At 37.3% G+C, this 18783-nt stretch overlaps 1 protein-coding gene across 2 annotated transcripts in view; it reads left to right on the forward strand.

The window, feature by feature from the left end:
• Positions 1 to 18783, forward strand: part of LOC108245193 (partitioning defective 3 homolog) — a 485244-nt gene that overhangs the window by 244198 nt on the left and 222263 nt on the right. For both annotated transcript variants that reach the window (XM_017431897.3, XM_017431896.3), the window contains exon 15: positions 14010 to 14157. In XM_017431897.3, the coding sequence (XP_017287386.1) occupies positions 14010 to 14157 (148 nt within the window). The remainder of the gene's footprint in view (positions 1 to 14009; positions 14158 to 18783) is intronic.

Raw genomic sequence — 18783 nt, forward strand, 5'->3', positions numbered from 1 at the left:
GTGCTGTGTTAACAAGGGCAAAAGATGGTTTTGGAAAGACAACATTCCCATGTGGATGGGACCTTACTTTTCACAACAAGAACAAAACACTCCAAGTAGCTTTGCCAACTACACTATTTGCTTGTCTCCCTTCACACACATATGAACTTGAGTGATTTCCCACTCTTAATCCATAGGGTTTAAAATGATGTTGGCCCACACTTTGCAGCTATAACAGCTTTAACTCTTCTTTTCACACGTTTTAGGGGTGTGTTTATCAAAATTTTTGACCATTCTTCCAGAAGCACATTTGTGAGGTTAGAACTTGTTTCACCCTCTGTGGCCTCATTATTATTATGTCTCAGGATTTGAGGGTTATTGTTATTTTTCATGTTTAAGTTTGGGTTTGTTTCTTGTATTTTGTTATTTAGTTGTCTTTACGCTTTGTCTTTGTTCAATTTTTGTTCCTTGTCTTTGTACTTCTGTCATTATTCACTTCTCCTCAGTCAGTCACTTGTTCCCCTGCCACACCCATCTCCACCTGCTCCTTGTTATTAACTACTCACCTGTGCTCACTTCAGCTTATTACCCTCCGTCTTTAAAACCCAGTCATCTCCTCCTTACTGGCTGGTTCATTTGTCGTTTTTCCATTTCTGTCTGGTTCTGCTCACGCCCCAGCTGCCAGTCACATCATTTTTTATACATATTTTTTTCTACACACCCCCAAAACGCGGTGATCACCGCGTGAGGGTGCGTGTGCCAACAGTGACGCAATTGCGCTGTCCCCGAGCCTCCATGAAGGTCTCGCGCTGTGTTGAGTACCTCCCAATTTTTGTAACTTCGCCCGGACCGTGAGCGCCACGCTCTATTCAAAATGGACGATTTTGGTGCTCTAGCTGGTTCTTCTGTATCAGCATTTAATCAAACGGCTCAAAACTCACGGAATTCTTTTTTGTGGTTCTTCTTTAAGTGATAGAAGAGGTTTGTTGTGTTGGCGTCAGATGAGAAAACTGTCTAATAGCAGAGTTAGCCTTAGCATTAGCAGAGTTAGCATATTACCGTTTTCTGCTCCGTGATGCAAACAATTTGTATTTATTTTATTGTATTTTTGTTTAAAAAAGTGTTTCAAAAGTGCTTTTTTGTAAAACTGTATTTGTGTAAATATTTGACACAACTATCTTACAATACCACATAATAATTAGCCATATTTTCAACTTTCCTGTCAACTTTAATCTTTTTTTTTTTTTCTAAATCACCGTCGGCCGGCGATCTGCCAGCGAATGGCCACCTACCACCAGGCTTAGCCTCTTTTGTGGGGGGAAACCCTGCTATTGTTTTTTGGACAGAAGGCCTGGCACACAGTCTCTACTCTACTCTAATTCCTCCCAAAGGTGTTCTATTGGGTCGAGGTCCAGTCAAGTTCTTCCACACCAAACTCGCTCATCCATGTCTTTATGGATCTTGCTTTGTGCACTTGTGTTCATTCATGTTGGAACAGGAAGGAGCCATCCCCAAACTGTTCCCACAAAGTTGGAATCATGAATGTCCAAAATGTCTTAGTATGCTGAAACTTTAAGAGTTCCTTTCACTGGAACTAAATGGCCGAGCCCAACTCCTGAAAAACAACCCCTGCATCTGAAGCTTTGCATTGCACTTGGTGATATAAGGCTTAGATGCAGCTGCTAGTCCATAGAAACCCATTCCATGAAAATTTGGATGCACTGTTCTTGAACTAATCTGAAGATCCCGTGAAGTTTGGAGATCTGTAGCTATTGATTCTGCAGAACGTTGGTGACCTCTGTGCACTATGCGCTTCAGCCCGCTCTGTGATTTCATGGCTCAGTTGCTGTCATTCCCAATCGCTTCCACTTTGTTATATTACTGAAAACAATTGACTGCGGAATTCACTGAGCTCCTTAGAGCAACCTATTTTTTCACAAATGTTTATAGAAGCAGTCTGCATTTCTAGGTGTTTGATTTTATACACCCGTGGCCATGGAAGTGATTGGGACACCTGAATTCAATGTTTTGGATGGGTGAGTGAATACTTTTGACAATATATTGCACCTTGTGCTAACTTTCCCAGCAGCCAATTTCTCATCAGCTCCCCGCAACACATGTAGTTTAGATCTAAATGACAACCCTGCGGTATACCCAAGCAAATATCTCATGGGGCTATAATTATTAGTTGGAGACACAATATTGTGAGAAGACATGCAATTATTTGCTTTGAATCACACTGAACAAGTACTGACAACATATTTGCATATGTATATAACTGCAAATAAGTTGTAACATTTACACAACATTCATCTAAATGACATGCATGCTATTTTTGTCTCAGTTTAGTTGCAACATCCTTTAACTGTTTTTCTTTTTTTTTTGTCTTCAGTCAGTCACAATTTGGTTTTATACCTTGCCAAATCCGTCCAAAGTTGTGTCACATTTCTCACACTTTCAGACTTGTGTAAACTAAAGACAGGTTCCAGACCCGCAGCAACTTTGTGACTCTTCTGACAGTAAATTTGTCACACAAATTTTGAACATGTTCAAAATCCTAGTGACACAAATGTGAGGCTGTACAACACACTGACATTAAAAACCTGTGATCTATTAGATACATTTTTGAAACTCTCTCACAAATACACATCAATATTTGTCACCAACTGTCGCACGCTAGTGAGATACAGGCTTCAGCATTGAATCTTCCTTTCAACAGATTTCACCTAATAAAAATAGCAGAAAAGGTATAAAAAGTATAGTTACATTTGTGCAAGAAAAGCGAATCTCTCATCTTCACTTCTGTTTATATACAGCTCTTCTTTTGGCTGCTGTTTAGCTGTATTAGTAGCAGCTGATGCTCTGTTGAAGAATTGTAGCAGCGCCAGTAAAAACGGCAACAAACACTTTAAAAGAGTGCTTTACCCTGCTTGTGTGAATAAACAAAAATTCTAGAAAGAAAGGACGGTTTCATTAATTTTGCACTAGACCCTACTTTTGTATATTTTTGTTACTTGTGATGCAAGTTTTATGAAATATTACTATTTTAAAAGAGGATCTGTTTGTGAGATTTACTTTTTTGTTAGGTAGTAAATAATTAGTCCCAACAATTGATATAAGATGATTCTTATACTTTGTTGTATTGTATTGCATTGCACCTCATTGTGTATAATTAAACCTCTCAGTATATAGATTTGTATTGTGTTACGATTAAAGGCTGAACTGTATCATAATTAGGAATTGAATGCATTGTATCAGCTTATTCTGCTCACGTATCTTTAATGAATCAAATAGTTGGCATTGTCTCTCGATACAAATCATATCTTCCATAGACCAAAGATGCATAACTCTAACAGACATGTTTCCAAAGTGTGTGTGTGTGTGTATATATATATATATATATATATATATATATAAAATCATGTTGTTATTATTTTATGTTTACATATTTAGTAGAGGGGTTGAGTTTAAAATTTCTTTTAAGAAAAGCAAGGTCACGTCAACATAGGATTCTTGCTGCTACATCCACCTTTCTTTCTGTTCTGCTGTATTGGTCAGGCAGATATGCAGGGACTAGTTTGCCACTGTCACCTAGTGAAATGGGAGATAGCACTGGAAGCCACCAGAAATGACCACCATGAAATGAATCAGATCCATCACTGTCTACAAGGGAAAGGAGCCAGGCAAAACAGCCTAATGCATCAGAAAAGGAAGGTGGGGGTGTTGGATGCTTTGGGTTAGAGTAGTGTGTGTGTGTGTGTGTGTATGTTTAGGGGGGATGAGATCGGGGGATGTGAGATCTTTCTTTATATACTTGCTAGAGTTTATTTTAGATATTTGGCAAATATTACTTTAGGTCTTTTATAGATTTTATTTTAGATATTTTGTAGGCCCTGCTTTACTCACTTTACTTAAGTAGTTCTCACTTCAGCTCTTTGAATGGTCTATCTTCAGATATCTTGCAGATTTTAGTTTAGATCTGTTAAAGGTTTTACTTTGGGTCTTTGGCACAAATAATTGCATGTTGTCTGAAAAGCATGTTAGTGATATTTCTTCCTATGACAATGTTTTCATAAAATATAACTTTGCTATGTGTGGTTATAGTCAGAAAACATTCATCCATTCATTTTCTTTACCTGCTTCTCCTTTCTGGATTGCGGGGAGCTGGTGCCTATCTCCAGCAGTCACTGTGTGAAATGCAGTGTACACCCTGGACAGGTCCATCACAGGAACACATCACAGGTGAATGTGTGACCTTCTCACTATGAGACAACAACTCTAACCACTACTTTGCCATGTTGCCAAGTCAGGAAACATTTTAACAAAAAAATTAAATTCTCTACTTGATACATATTGTATGTCAGTACTATCTCCAAACGGAGAGACATTTAGAGAAGATGTTTCAGTAGGTATTTACGTTGCTGATGACCTGTGATTCCACACACATCTGGATGTAAAACTCCTAGTCTGTTTTTGTTGCACTTCAAAAAGTAGCAAGTTGCCTTTGTCTTTGGTTGCCTTGAATATTTTTTCTATTAACTTCTGAAGTTTTGTAAATTTTGATTATATTTGATCCAACTTCAAATCTATTTTATTTATTTTAAAGCCAGGTAAACTTCTTTTGTGTATATTAGTATGTGCTAGTCTTTTGGGGGCTGCGGTGACTTGGTGGTCAGTGCCACGGACTTGTAATCTTGGGGCTGCAGGTTTGAGCCCAGTTTTCATCAGGAAGGGCATCCGGCGTTAAACAATTACCAAATCTTTCATGGAAGTTTGCTCGCTGTGGCAAGTCTTGTGAAAGGGTGCAGCCAAAAGAAAAACAGGTAGAGATAGTCTTATATGGACTGGGTAAAATTTCAGTTTTTGTTTCCATTTTGTTTTGAGATCTTGCAGCTTTATCACTTTTCTAAAGTTGTTTGTTGCACCTTTAAATTACCAATCTCAAATTGTCTAGAAAGTCTCCATCAGTCAGGTCACAAGGCCATTTATGACCAAAGTGGTTGCTAGTTCAAAAATGGTGCTAGGACCTGTTTTTAGGTGGGGCAAAACAAAAAAAGAAAAACACTCAGAACTGGTTTGACTTTTCCCACTCAAAGATCCACCGCTGTGCTACATCATTGCACCACTTCAAAAGGTCTGTTCTAATAAATGATTTGAAATATCCTCTGATGGATTCTGAATTTCTGTAGAGGACCAGAAAGCAGGAATACAGACATCAAAGGGTTTGTCTCATTTGCTCTGAAAACAGATATTTTAATAATCAGGCTAGTTTATAGATGCTGTTTTAAACAGCAGTCAGTGTTTGTGACACACATTGCCAATGAAGCTCAGCGTTATTTGTGAGCAACAAAAAATATTCTCCTAATATATTCCACAACAAAATCCCTCTCACATTTCTTGTCTTTTCTTGGCTGTTTAGTTCAGATTGCCTTGATTTTCACATTGTAATACCTTTACATTGAGATGCTCTGCTACAGATTACAGATTATTCATGGAGATTGCCTACCTAAAGTTTTGGTAGTGCTGTCATTTGAGTTTTCTGCTTTTACAGCAATCATTTTCATATTTCTTTCTTTCTTTGGGGATAATATATGCTTTCACTTTCTATTTTGTGCTTCTTTGAGCAGAGATTTATAGATTGCCTGAAGACATAAATATAACGTTTTTATGTATACCTTTCCATCTCATTTGACTACTTGAAATACTTTTTAGTCCAACAACCCCAATTATGTAAATATTATATGGGACAAATCAATGCAAAGAAAGTGGCCCAGTGCAATAAGTCACTTGAGAAATGTGTTTCTGGATTTCTTATTCCTTCAATTTCTTAAGCCACTCACACTGGTAATGTTTTTAAGAGGTTCCATGGATGTCTGCTGTTCCAAAGCAAATAAACTATTAGTGATGGCAGCATTTAGTACTGTGATGATATTTTGTTATATTTGCCATTGCAACTAATCAACTGCAATGCTTTGCAGTTGATGAATATGACAGCCTTTTTGCAATATAAAACATCACAGTCGCTTGAGTGTGGTGGGAGTTGGAGGGATAAAGCACTCAACTTTGAAGTGATGTTCTGTCTAATAGTTATCAATAGTTAGCACATTATCAACTGTGACATCAGTCATAGAGCACAAAGTGTGGAGAATGAGTCAAAGGTCCTCGACCAGACTAGGCTAATGGCTAGTCACGTGAGTGCTAGTTTTTTGTTTGGATATTTTTTATTTTTTTGTTTTTCAGGTTTATAAAACTACTCTTTCTCAAAAACAAGATATCAGTATTAAGACTACTACATTATGTAATATTACCTCCATACTTTTGCATGACACCATTTGTTTAGTTTTTTTGCTGTTTTCTCATCGAACAACACCCCTGTTACTACTTAAATGTAAGCATGCAGAGCATAAACTGTGTATATGCCAATGGTGCTAAGGCTGCAAATTTATCAGTCCACCTGATGAGTGTATCTAGTCAGTCCAAAGGTTCACTAAACTCCCAGTGCACTGATACATCCAAAAGTTATACTTTTGATTCTTAGTGTGTGTGTGTGTGTGTGTGTGTGTGTGTGTGTGTGTGTGTGTGTAGGCACGGATTATGCAATAAAATGGGGAAACTTAATTGGGGATATGATTGTTTCTACATAAAGGTAAGCCAAGGACTGAACAATGCTTCAAGAATAATGTAATGCTCTTGCAGGATTGAACCCCTTCAGAGTTATTCATCTTCATTTTTATTTTTTTTTGTTTTTATTATTTTACAAACTGTTACAAAATGTCAATTGCAATATGATATAGATATTTACAAAACTTTTACTGTTAGGGATTTTTAGTTCAATCAAAAAACAAAAAAACCTACAATGAGCTCCAGGTTGATGTTACTCACATCAGCAGAAAGGGATTTATATGATCACATTTTATAAACTTCTGAGTATCTCGTGCTTCCAAATAGTGTGTTTTCAATATTCTTACTTTATTATGCCTGATTCTTAGCCAGAAAAAAAAATGCTGCACAGTTTTAAAGGTTCAAAAGACCAACCTTTTCTTTATTTTCTCATTTTCTCAGCAAAATGCTGTCTGAGTAGCGGCTCAGCAGTGGGTAACCCTAGTGTAGCTAAGGTGAACCAACTCAAGGATGAAGGAGGGAGTTTAGAAGGTTGCGATTCTTTTCAATAACTGTTTTTTAGTTTGTAACTAAGAAAGTATAATTAGAATCACTAAATACTGCATTCTTTTGTCTTGTTGTTGGCGTGATGACATGTTTTTTAAGTCAAAAATGCAGGAGCAAAACCACAAGTATTGACTCCCACTTTAGAAAATGGGGTGCAGCTGCTCCACCTGGTTCATTGAGCCTGCACCTCTGTGTGCAGGTATGTAATAAGAGTTAGTGTTTCTGCTCTAACACAAGGTTTCAACGTTGTTATATTTCAGGTACCTACGTACATCGATCTGTTCTAGCGTTCATGCACATTCTTCCTTCTGTCTTCTGGGAATTCTTATATTTTTTCCTACTTTTCTCAGCTGCAAAACAAGGCCAATACACTGCACATACTTTGGCTGTATGCCTCCGTATTACAACTGATTAGGATGGCAAAAAAAGCTGATTCCGTTTTAGGATTATGGAGAGAAAACACTTTCATAGATTTCTCAGTTTTATTTAATAAGCTTTCAGAAGCTTCAAGAACAAATAAGGTATTCCGAAAACTGTTGTTTTTTACTTACTTTCTTATTTTTCCCCATATTACATTTTCAATCATTCTTGTATTTTGCAATTCTAATTATAAGGACCACAACAATAGATTAGACAGCCCATTTCTGTGTTTTAAGGCTAATATTAAGAAACAGGGTAAAGGAGTGAACATGAGGAATAGCATTACTGCTCTGTTTCCAGTGTTTTACTCAGCAATGTTGCATCATGATCACAGTAACTCAGTTAACTCTGAAGAGAGTAGATGTAAGTGCTGTTTTGTATATGAAAGAGCCTTAGAGAAATCTCCTTGGCATATTGCTCTGTTTGTAATCCATTCCAATAGCATTGCTGCTAGTCAGTGAGAGAAGGTTTATGCAAAGAGACAAGGGGGAAGGAAGTGGCTGGCTCTAACAAAAGACGCTCACTCAGATGAGAGAAGGGGTGATCGATAGAGCCTTGAGAGAGCTATCAATCAGAGTCCTGGTCTAGTAGATTATGCTTTTATTAGTATTGAGCTGACCACTGCTGTGAGAGGCCTTAAAACATTGAGATACTTCCCACAACAGAGGCAAGTGAAAGCAGGGGGAAACTTGTGCTAACCCCCACTCCCCAACTTAATATGGACTGATTGAAGTCTAGTTAGATCATGACATGTACATCTCCCCTGTTTAAATAGCAAATAGTAATGATTCACAGAGACAAGGGCCCAGATTGCTGCACTCTGGGAAATGCAGTTCAAAATGATGCACTGAGTAAATTGAAGGTAGTAGATCGCACAGCAGCAGAAATGCAATTCCAGAGCTGCTGGCCCTCATTCCCAACCGACTCTCTGAGGACTAACTCATTTAGGAGCGGCAGGGCAAACTCAATAGGACCAATTGAGAGAATAATATATTGAATCTAGTGGTTGAGTGCACTGCTTGTGTTGGTGGAGAACTGTGTAGGTGAAGTGCTTCATTCAGCCTTTGATCATTGAAGTGTTGTTAAGCAACATACACACTAGTATAGGAAAACTGATATAAAAATTTCAAATTACAAATAGCGTGAGGTGCGTTCTCACTGACTATTCTTGATCAAACAATGTTTTTTTGTTTTTTTGTTTGTTTTTTGTCTAAAGTTGAAAGAGAAGTGGCAAATCCAATTGACATGCTTTGCTGTTATTCTGGTTTTTCTTTTTGTCATATTTTGGTGAGATCATTTTGCTGATAACTCTCAAAGGCCGTAGAATCCCACTTTTGGAGGCACCAGCAATAGACGAGGCTCTGTGTGGATGTGAGAGGCTAATGAAAGTGTGGTATCTAGGTATAAAGAGAAGAGGTAAGTTGTGCCTTGAACAGAATCGAGCAGCTTAAAGACTGTAATTACAGCATTACGGTGGAGATGAACTGGATTAGGAGGGCGACAGTCGACAGAGACCAGGATAGAAGGTTCGGAAATGACCATGGACTTGACTTTATTTGTAATAGTTCTCAGCTTAGGACCAAACATGTCATCACACTGCCTCATCTAGCTTACTGAGTACTAAAGATTAGGTCAATGGTAATGGGCAGGTAAAAACACAGATGTGCATGAGCCTAAAGCAAAAAGTACACATTTATATTCATATAAATAATGTGCACACCAAGACATTTGGACCACATGAACATTCAAATAACTAAAGCATTACATATTGTTCCTAGATTTTTTTTTTAGTGAGTCTTCCAGGAGCAGACTAGTACCTGGTTTTCCCTGAGCTCAGTGTGAGTCACACTGCTCTGCCCTTGCCCTCAATCATCAGGATAATCCACTGAAAATGACTAGATTAAGATGGTTTGAATACACAATGAGAATTCATGGTAGGGGAAATTAAGAAACCACAAAAAAAAGCTTCACTTTTCGACAAATAAGATCCTTTACTGACTGTTGTCAGATTGAATCAGTAGCAGTTTACAAAATATGCAAACTGCATCACAAAGTATTTTTTTGTTAATGATTTTATTCATGCCATATAGTATGTGTTAGTTTTATTTTTCAACCTTTAGTTAAGTCTTCTGCTGTGTGGATGAGAGCACTGCTATAACATGTAAAAATCAGCCAGGACATGTAGGGTCCTGTCAGGTTCTTCAGTGGTGTATGAAGAGCTCAGTAGGCTACACATTGCAAGTTATAGAACTTGATGTGTCCACAATGGTTTTGAGTATGCACAAAATTTCTGAAGGAAGGTTGTGGCGGTTTATTGTTGTGGTGGCAGTGGCATTCATGATGTGGGGCCATTGCCCGCTAAATAATATGGTTGTCTAGAACTTTAAGCCACACTGACTTTATTCTTAAACTACTACCATGATTGTGTCAAGGCTATAGAAGTGCAGACGTGATACATGTGGCAGTAGCATTGTTCTAGCTTGGTGTGACCTTCTAGCGCATAGCTGCATCCTAACACATGCTGAGAGAGTTGTGTCATGGGAAGCATGTTTAGTGTGTTGCGGAAGAGGGAAATCATTTTGAAGACAGAAAATAGCAGGGAAATGCGTACCAATTTGGCAAGAATGAAGACCATAGAGGCAACAGGATTATGATTACGATTGTTGATACCATTGTGGTGTTTTTTGTTCTCAATTTGTCCATTTAGGAACCACCTATTTCATCTACAGAAAATGTAGCATACAAATACAATTCCTCAAGAAAAAAAAGCTTGACAGCTGGATATTCGTTTTGTGCAAAATTTATATGGAAATGTCACTTCTCATCATGTACCTAGTCCTCTAGTGGGTAAACATTCACAAGTCAGTAAACAGAGTGAGAGAAAGACAAAGCTTTAGCATGCACAAAAGCAGACTTAATTAACACTAAATCCACAAAGATTAAACTGCTGCAATATTGGATCAGTGTTATATTGATTCTAACATTTGTTTGCCTTAGAAAACAAAGAATGCCTTTAAAATCAACCTGTGCAACTCACTTTCAAATTGCTGTCAATCTAAGAACTTTGGTACTCAATGTGTTTTATGCATAATTTCCTTTTCACATTTCATGGGAAACCTTTACTTCTTTTTAGCTCATGACAAGCCAAAAAAATTGCAGAGAACAGTTGAATAAAAGGGAGAAAGAGAGTTAAATAAATCTTAATTTCGACAATTTGAACCTTATTGAGTCTAATTTATCCAGGGGCATGCTTTTTATTAAAAGGCTGGCAGTGGCCATGGCTGTGAATGTAATTGCGTTGACCCAGCTGTGCACAGGCACTGCTTCTCTCCCTTCTCGCTCTTATCAACACGCTGTCCTGATAAAGTTTTGTGCTTTCAATCACATTAAACCTCTGATTTATATTAAGCTGCCAATAAGTCTCTCTGTTCTTGAAAACCTCTCCAATGACACACCACTCCACTCCCACAGAGAGGCTGCTTGGCAGCACCACAGTTCATTCAACTTCCAAAACCCCCACAGGTTTTTCTCTTCCTTGTAATTTATTCAGTTTGTTTACCCAAAACTCCCAATCATCCCCCTTTTCTTCATCTTTCCCTCCCCTCCACTCTGCTCTCCCTAACATGCTGGCCTTTGTCTCTGACCAGAGATGGTCGAATGCAGTGAAAATTTAATATTAACTATGACCTCCTAGTTAAAACCATGTTTGAGAATATAAACCATTATAAACTCCCTGATTGTGAAGAAGAAATTGGTAATAAATCCTGTTCAGGAGATACTCACAAGCTGCTGAATCAAGTAAAGGAGAAATAAGGACCAAGTTTGCAAGATGTGGTTATTTTTTTTCTATTGCATATTTTATCACAATTATAACTTCATAGCCTCCATCCTAAAGTAACACAATTTAAAATTTATTAGCTTTTAATCTTAACATGCCACAGATATAGTGGTCTCAAAGACTAACCATGTCAGTCTGTACAGATTGGCACATGCACTGAGTGTATCGATGGCTCAAAGATCAACGGTGCAGAACATCAACCACATGGCAAATGTCACTGGTCGCTTTTAGTCAAACTCATTGTTAGCGACAGCTGTCTGCTGACCGATGAGAAATCCATGGAGCTTTATCCAGCTTGGACTCTGGCTGGATCCGTTTCACACTGCTGAACCAGAAAATTCCGACATAAGCTGGTATGGATAGTGAGGCATTCATTCTATCTTTCTGGAGTATTGATGACACAGAACAGGAGCCACATTCTCATTTCTTCCTTTGTGTATAAACAGCTCATCTGTTCACCTAGAACACACGTGTCAAACTCAAGGCCCGCGGGCCAGATCCGGCCCTCTGTAACATTTCATCCAAGATAACGTTTAGATTTCATTAGGTCCGGCCCTCTAGTCTGGGACAGATCGAGTCTCTGATTCTTATTTTGCTTAAAAAAACTGAGCCTCATTAGTGAAGTTTTCTCTTGACAGCGACTTAGAAGCCAACAATATATGTAAGTTTTAATTTCTGTATGATCAGGTTTTTGTTGATGGCTTTTTAAAAACAATCTGTTTTATTGTTAAAAATTTAATTTAAAAGCTGAGGCGTAAGAAATGGCTTCTAATGATGAGCTTTTTGAAGTTTGATCTATTTGCCTGTGTTCATTATAGCTCTAAATTCTGTATATTCTGTAACTGGGAAAAGGTAATTGATATTTCTATATGAATGATTTGACATAATACATCTAAAACCATGGTTAATTTATGTAATTTTTTTATAAATATTGATCGTGATCGGCCCTTGGCTAGGACCAAATATTTAATTTTGGCCCCCTTGCGTCACTGGGTTTGACTCCCCTGATCTAGAATAACACATCACCCACACATTTTGTCTGCTTCATTAATCTTTTAAAATGTGTTAGCCATATTGTAGCGTAGTATTCTGATTCATTGTAGTTTTGGTTTGAAGTTTGCTGTTGAAGCAGTCTATACTGGGTGTATAAGTTCAAGTACAATTTCAGTGTCTACAATTTCAGCACAAAGTTGAGCTTGTTCCAGTTGTGGGTTGGAATCCACCAGGGCTGCCTCTTGTATCCAATCTAGTTTGTGGTGTTCATGGACAAGATTTCAAGGTGTAATCGGGAAGAAGAGATTGACAGGTTTAGGACTCTCACCTCTTCGTTTCTGCTTTTTGTGGATTATGTGGTTCTGTTGACATTTTTAAACCATGACCTTTAACATGCTCTGGGACAATTTGCAGTTGAGTGGGAAATGGCTGTGATGAAATCCAACTTCTCTAAATCTAAGTCACTAGTTTTCAATCGGAAAAAGGTGGAATGTTCCAACTGGATTGTAAATGAGTTTCTGCTTTAAGCTGAGGAGTTTTACATATTTGGGAGTCTTGTTAATGAATGATACTAAGATGGAGCAGGAGGAGTTGGATCAATGAATCAGGGCCATGTTTGCCATAATGAGTTCTTACTTCCAGACTTGTGGTGAAGAAGGAGCTTTGTCATGGTCATGTGTTGTGGATCATGACTAAAAGACAATCTAAAGGCATATAGCTTAAAATAGCTTCCTCTGTAGGGTTACCAGGACTCAGCCTTACAGATGTGTTGAGGAGCTCCATTACTTGGGGAAAGCTTACAGTAAAGCTTCTGCTCCTCCTCATAGGGATGAGTCAACTGAGGTGGTTCAGACATCTGATTAGAATGCCACCCTCTAAAGGTTTCTTTGAGGATATTCCACTGGGAGAGCAGACTTATAAATTGCTGAAAACTGCGAGACAGCTAAAACACTGAGTTTCTTTAAATTGAGGCTAAAAACCCAACTGTTTAGAGTTACTTATGAACAATAATAAATGGAACATTGATGAACATATTTGATGTGTATTGATGGTTTTGATAATGGCTCTTGACAAAAAGTGATGTTTTTTGCTGGTTTCTCAATCGGTGAATGTATGTTGTTTTTATGACTTTTTATTTTTGTGTGTTTATGATGTAAAGCACTTTGAACTCCTGTATCTTGTAGCTTCTCAACCGAACTTCAGATAAGTGAATGAAACTGGATGGATGTTCATCTCTGTTTTCACTTTTCAAAATTGTATTGACAAATTTATTTTTGCAGATCTATTAAGAAAGTTTTAACAAATTTCAAGCAATTTTTTTATTTTTGGCTTTATTCGCAAAAGTGAAACGTCAGTCCTTACATTTCAGCAGTGCACTCAAGTCAAAATTTAAATTTGTCCGATAACTTTTTAATAATTTGCTGAATCTTGCAAAAATTATTTCCATCAGCTGAATTTGTTCCTTGACTCTAAATACTTTAAGATGTTGTTTATTAGTAAATTATGGCTCAATTTGTGAATACACCAAAGATGACTTAAACATACAGATGTCACTGTTTGTTATATTTGCAAATTTCATGTCAATTCTCTTTATTTATCTCTTTCCATTTAGGGGGTCCCTGTCAGCCCTCCTCTGTCAGAGCATTCCATTAACTTTCTTGTGGACAGTCATGAACGTCGGATCTCTCAATCATTCAGTGACACAACTGAGGATTTGAACAACCTAACCACACCAAAAGCTAATGTATCTGCACGCAATGGTGAGTTGAATATATTGGCACTATATATATATATAATATTCTGTTATATGCCTTTGTGTTTTGTTTTGTTTTGCTTTTTCACTACAACATAAGTGATTTTAGGAATTTGTTTCTATTTGGTGACATTACCTCATTTAGATTGATGGTAGGTGTGGTTGACCTGCTAACCTCATGAATAAATTGTCTGTAATCTGACATTGATACCAACCCTTCTGCAATCCCTGCTCCAGCCCCTTCCTTAAAAGTCTCAACTAGCACCATTTCAAAGCCCAATCCCCCCTTCATCACATTCCAAGAAGTGCTATTTTGCTGTTCAAACCTCTCAGGGATTAACGTCAGCCCCAATCCTGCCCACCTTCACTCCACTCCACTGGTTTCATTTGGGTCAATTCCAATTCTGCCTGAATTAAATCAGCAGGCTGAGATCTGGGCTCTTTAGGTGGATTGGAATTGGCAATTCAATCCTCGACTCGTCACTGCTGTCATCTCAACATTGACAGGTCTTTCACATATTCATGCAAAGAAGCAGAAGGTGATTGTGTCAGGGAGAGGAATGATAGTGTTGTAAAATATATTTCTTTTTTTTCCCCCTTGGCACACACTAGATTTATGAAGAACTGTTGAACATGATATATCTTCACACTTTTTTCACTAATTTGCTTCATCTATTATACTTTTATTTTCCCACAATTTGTACATCAGTTGTTTTCAAACTCTTCAGAATGAGACCAACCTCAGAAAATACTAAGCTATCCAGTTACCATCATTATGACAGACATTAAAAAACAGAAGTACAAGCTTATACTAGTGGTTTATGTTTGTACTGAAACATTTCAGATTAAATAGCTGACCTGAATCTGCAAACTATATATTTGAATGTCAAACTAACCTAAATATCAATCTTTATGCTGATTTTAATCCTTCTACAAACCAAGCTGGCCAAAGGCTACACAGTAAGGCCTGACAGCTCTAAGCATTGTGGTACCATGCCACCACAGTTCATGTTGGTTCATTAGGGTATTGTTGAACTTGTAGGTAGTTGATACCAAAAATTATTCTGAATACGATAAAGAAAAATCTAGTTTCACCAAATTATTTAAATCAAAGTTTTTTGTTTTTTTTTTTGGTTTCATTATTCTTGGCATAATTTACAAACTTGCAGTGTGCAAAGTGAATTCGTAGTCCTTCAGTGATCTGGAGCTGTGCTCTCTCTCCCCTTCTTTTGTAAACTCCCCCCATTATCTCCCTCAAGAGTGGTGCCATTCTTCCACTGATCATAGAAGATCAGAGACTTTGTCAGAGACATCTGATGCTTAATTAAGACTCCAGATCAATAACGTTTGCCTCTGATGCTCTCCCTCCCTTTGGCCCTCCTCCTTTTCCATCTCAGTCTGTCTTTTTTCACTCCTTTTTTTTATAAATCCAAAATCAGATGATTTCAGATTGGTTGAGTTTTCTTAGCTTAGTATATTTATTCCTCTGGCTTCCAAAGCACGTTTTTCACAATTCTTGCTCTGATCATGAACTGCAGTTGAGAGGCACCAGACAGAAAAGTGTTATTTTATTTTTTATTTTTTCCTACCATTGAAGCTTCAAGGGCACCCAACCCTCATCTTTTCCTGCAGAGCAGGAGTCAAATAGGCCAAGTGGAAAAGTTTTAGGGATGTGAGCGAAGTGGCTGCTAATGCAGAAAGCTATCACAGCAGATGCTCAGCAGACTCTCAGATCTCTGACATGTCTTGTCTCACTACAAGAAAATGTCAGATATTTTACTTGTGTGTCTTGGGGCTGTCTCTAAGTTATGCCCTTATTATCCTGTGCCTGCTCTCAGACAGCTCTTCATCTTTTAAACTGACATACTATTGCAGTTTACATTTTGGACATTGTGAGATGGAATCATATTTATAACTGCTAAACAACACTGCCTCATGCAGAACAAATGCAGCACCTAAAGTATAGATTCTACTATGTTAAAGTCATAGCAGTCATGGTTAGACTCCTATTTATATACTAAATGAACAGAAAAAAAGTATAGATAATTAATATAGATTTTCTTATATACGTGTGTTTGTGTGTGGGAGGAGTGGGGGTTGGTGGTGTTTGTGGTGTTTGTATATAAACAGATCCATAGAGGAACAAATAATGTAGTAAATCTGCAATTACAAGGCTATATGTACAAATATGTCATGAGATCCTTTAAAAAAAAAATCAGAATTCTGCTTTGCATTTGTGAATCTAATAAGCCTTGTGTATGTCACATACTGTATATACACTCAGATTCATGTTTATTTACTCAAAGGTAACAGTCAAATAGTATAAATACAATTGACTATTACTAACCAATATTTATGTCCTGCAAAATAGTCATTATATTTGTCATTTTCTAATTTCTATTACAATGTAAACTATTTCTTTAAGATTTGAGCACTTAATGGAGCTGATCTTTTTTCTGCTACAAATACAAATACAGAAGTCTTTGCTTTGGTCTCTACAGCTAATTGAACCTTGATTGTACTTCTCCAAAACTCTATACCCAACCGTTTCTGAAAAGCATTTTGGTCTTCAGTGTTCTTCTGGCTTGATGGTGCTCTTGCTTAAGCCCTGATCACACTCGATGGATACAGAACCTATTAGAATGTGGCTGGATCACAGCAAATTTGGAAACCTCCTGCAATGTGGAAACAATGATAATACTTTTTCTGCATCCTCAGTACATTAGCAGCACATTCCACAGCAATAACATCACGTATACCAACAAGTGCATCACAACCCAGGCCCCGCTCCTTGCCTGACTTTCTTGGACTGTTTCAAAATGCAGCTATAAGCTAGAAGATCCTGACATGCTAGCACAACACTATGACCTTATCGGTTCTTGGTTTTTTGCATAGGCATGAGGCTAGCATGGTCTGTCCAGCTTTAAGTTCTCAACAACCAAACCGCACTAACTTGTGCAGGCCCCACAACATGGATACACTGCTACAGCTGCCACCACGCTCCATTCATGATCCCAGTACACCACATTGAAATACTATCAAAAAATTATTGCTACAGATGTTTTGTTCATGCTCAAATACCTCCACAACCTAGCATACTCTGTTAGACTAATAAGAGCCCTCTGCATTTTGAATACATATTTAAAGACTTCACTAAGACTCTGCAAAGACCATCCGGGTTCTGGCTGTTTCTTTACGTCATAGCCGGGTCTTCATCCGGTGTAAAAAAAGCCTTATTGGTGTTGCAGAATCATGGTCCTTACAGAACCTAGTGTATGTATACACCATATAAACCGAGACTATGAGACACTTAGATTGCACACAGGTGGACTTAACTGGACCAGCTTTGTGACTTCTGAATGTAATTGGCTTCAACAAAATGAAGTTAGTTTCATATGTTAAAATGATGTCTAAGTTCTTTTATTTTAAGATTTTTTGCACCATCTTTTAACTTTTTTTTTCAACTTCTTCTTTACCAATTTGTACTTTTTTTAGATCTCCAACTAAAATTGCCATAGCATAGGCATTTTAATTACAATTTGTTCAACAACAAAAATAAACAAGGAATGCCTAGGGGCATGAAAACTTTCTGAAAGTACTGTATCTACTCCATGGGCTCTTATAGTTTAATGAAATGCTGTTTATTGGAGATATCAGCTGCATTTTAATTTAGTTTTATTCAAATTAGGTGACTATATAAAACAAAAACAACTAAATCTTGTTGTTTTTCTTTGGACAAAAAAAAGTTTGATGGTAAATTTCTGCAGGCAAGACAGGGACAAGCTGCTTCTACTTTGTCTTCTTCTGCATGTTGTTTAAGATGGACTCAGACTTATTGCCTGATGTGTGAGATGTGACAGTTGTGTTTAGAGGACAGATGTTGAGTACGTCTCAGCAAGGTCATGAAACACACAGCCGCTGGGGCTTGACTGACAGCTTGATGTGGAGTGTATCTAAACCTGCTAAGTAACTGAATCATGAAGGTTAGATGTGTGCAGTTTGAGACATGTTCAGACACATTTGCAATACATAAACACAGCTGCTGAAACATACAAATCCACAGCTTTTGTATCATATGACAGATTACTGTTCTTCTTCAGAGACTTTTTATCAGTAAAACTTTGAGGACTTTATCTTTTAAAAGAGTAAAGCAAAACTCAAATTAAATCAGGTAATACCCTTTATTTCTGTTTTACTGACTCTGCTTCCATGATTGAATCAGGACTCAGAGGAAAATAAAATAGAAATTATAACAATTATGGTTGGACAAAAACAAGCTTACTTTTGCACTGTATTGATTTACTGCTATCTCTAATAACTCACAATTATAGTCAAGTCTTAATTTTTGAGCATTAAACCTTTCCATGTGACAGGTAAAAAAAAATAAATAAAAATGCGTGCACAGATGCAATGTCCTGTCAGTGCCTTATCTGAAATCTTTTATGAGGTATCTATCTATCTATCTATCTATCTATCTATCTATCTATCTATCTATCTATCTATCTATCTATCTATCTAGTCGCCAGGCTTATAATACATTGGGGGGAACCCTGTGTGTATATATATATATATATATATATATATATATATATATATATATATATATATATACCACAAGCAAATGGCAACCTCG

The sequence above is a fragment of the Kryptolebias marmoratus genome, linkage group LG21 (assembly GCF_001649575.2).
Source record: "Kryptolebias marmoratus isolate JLee-2015 linkage group LG21, ASM164957v2, whole genome shotgun sequence".
Taxonomy (NCBI): Eukaryota; Metazoa; Chordata; class Actinopteri; order Cyprinodontiformes; family Rivulidae; genus Kryptolebias; species Kryptolebias marmoratus.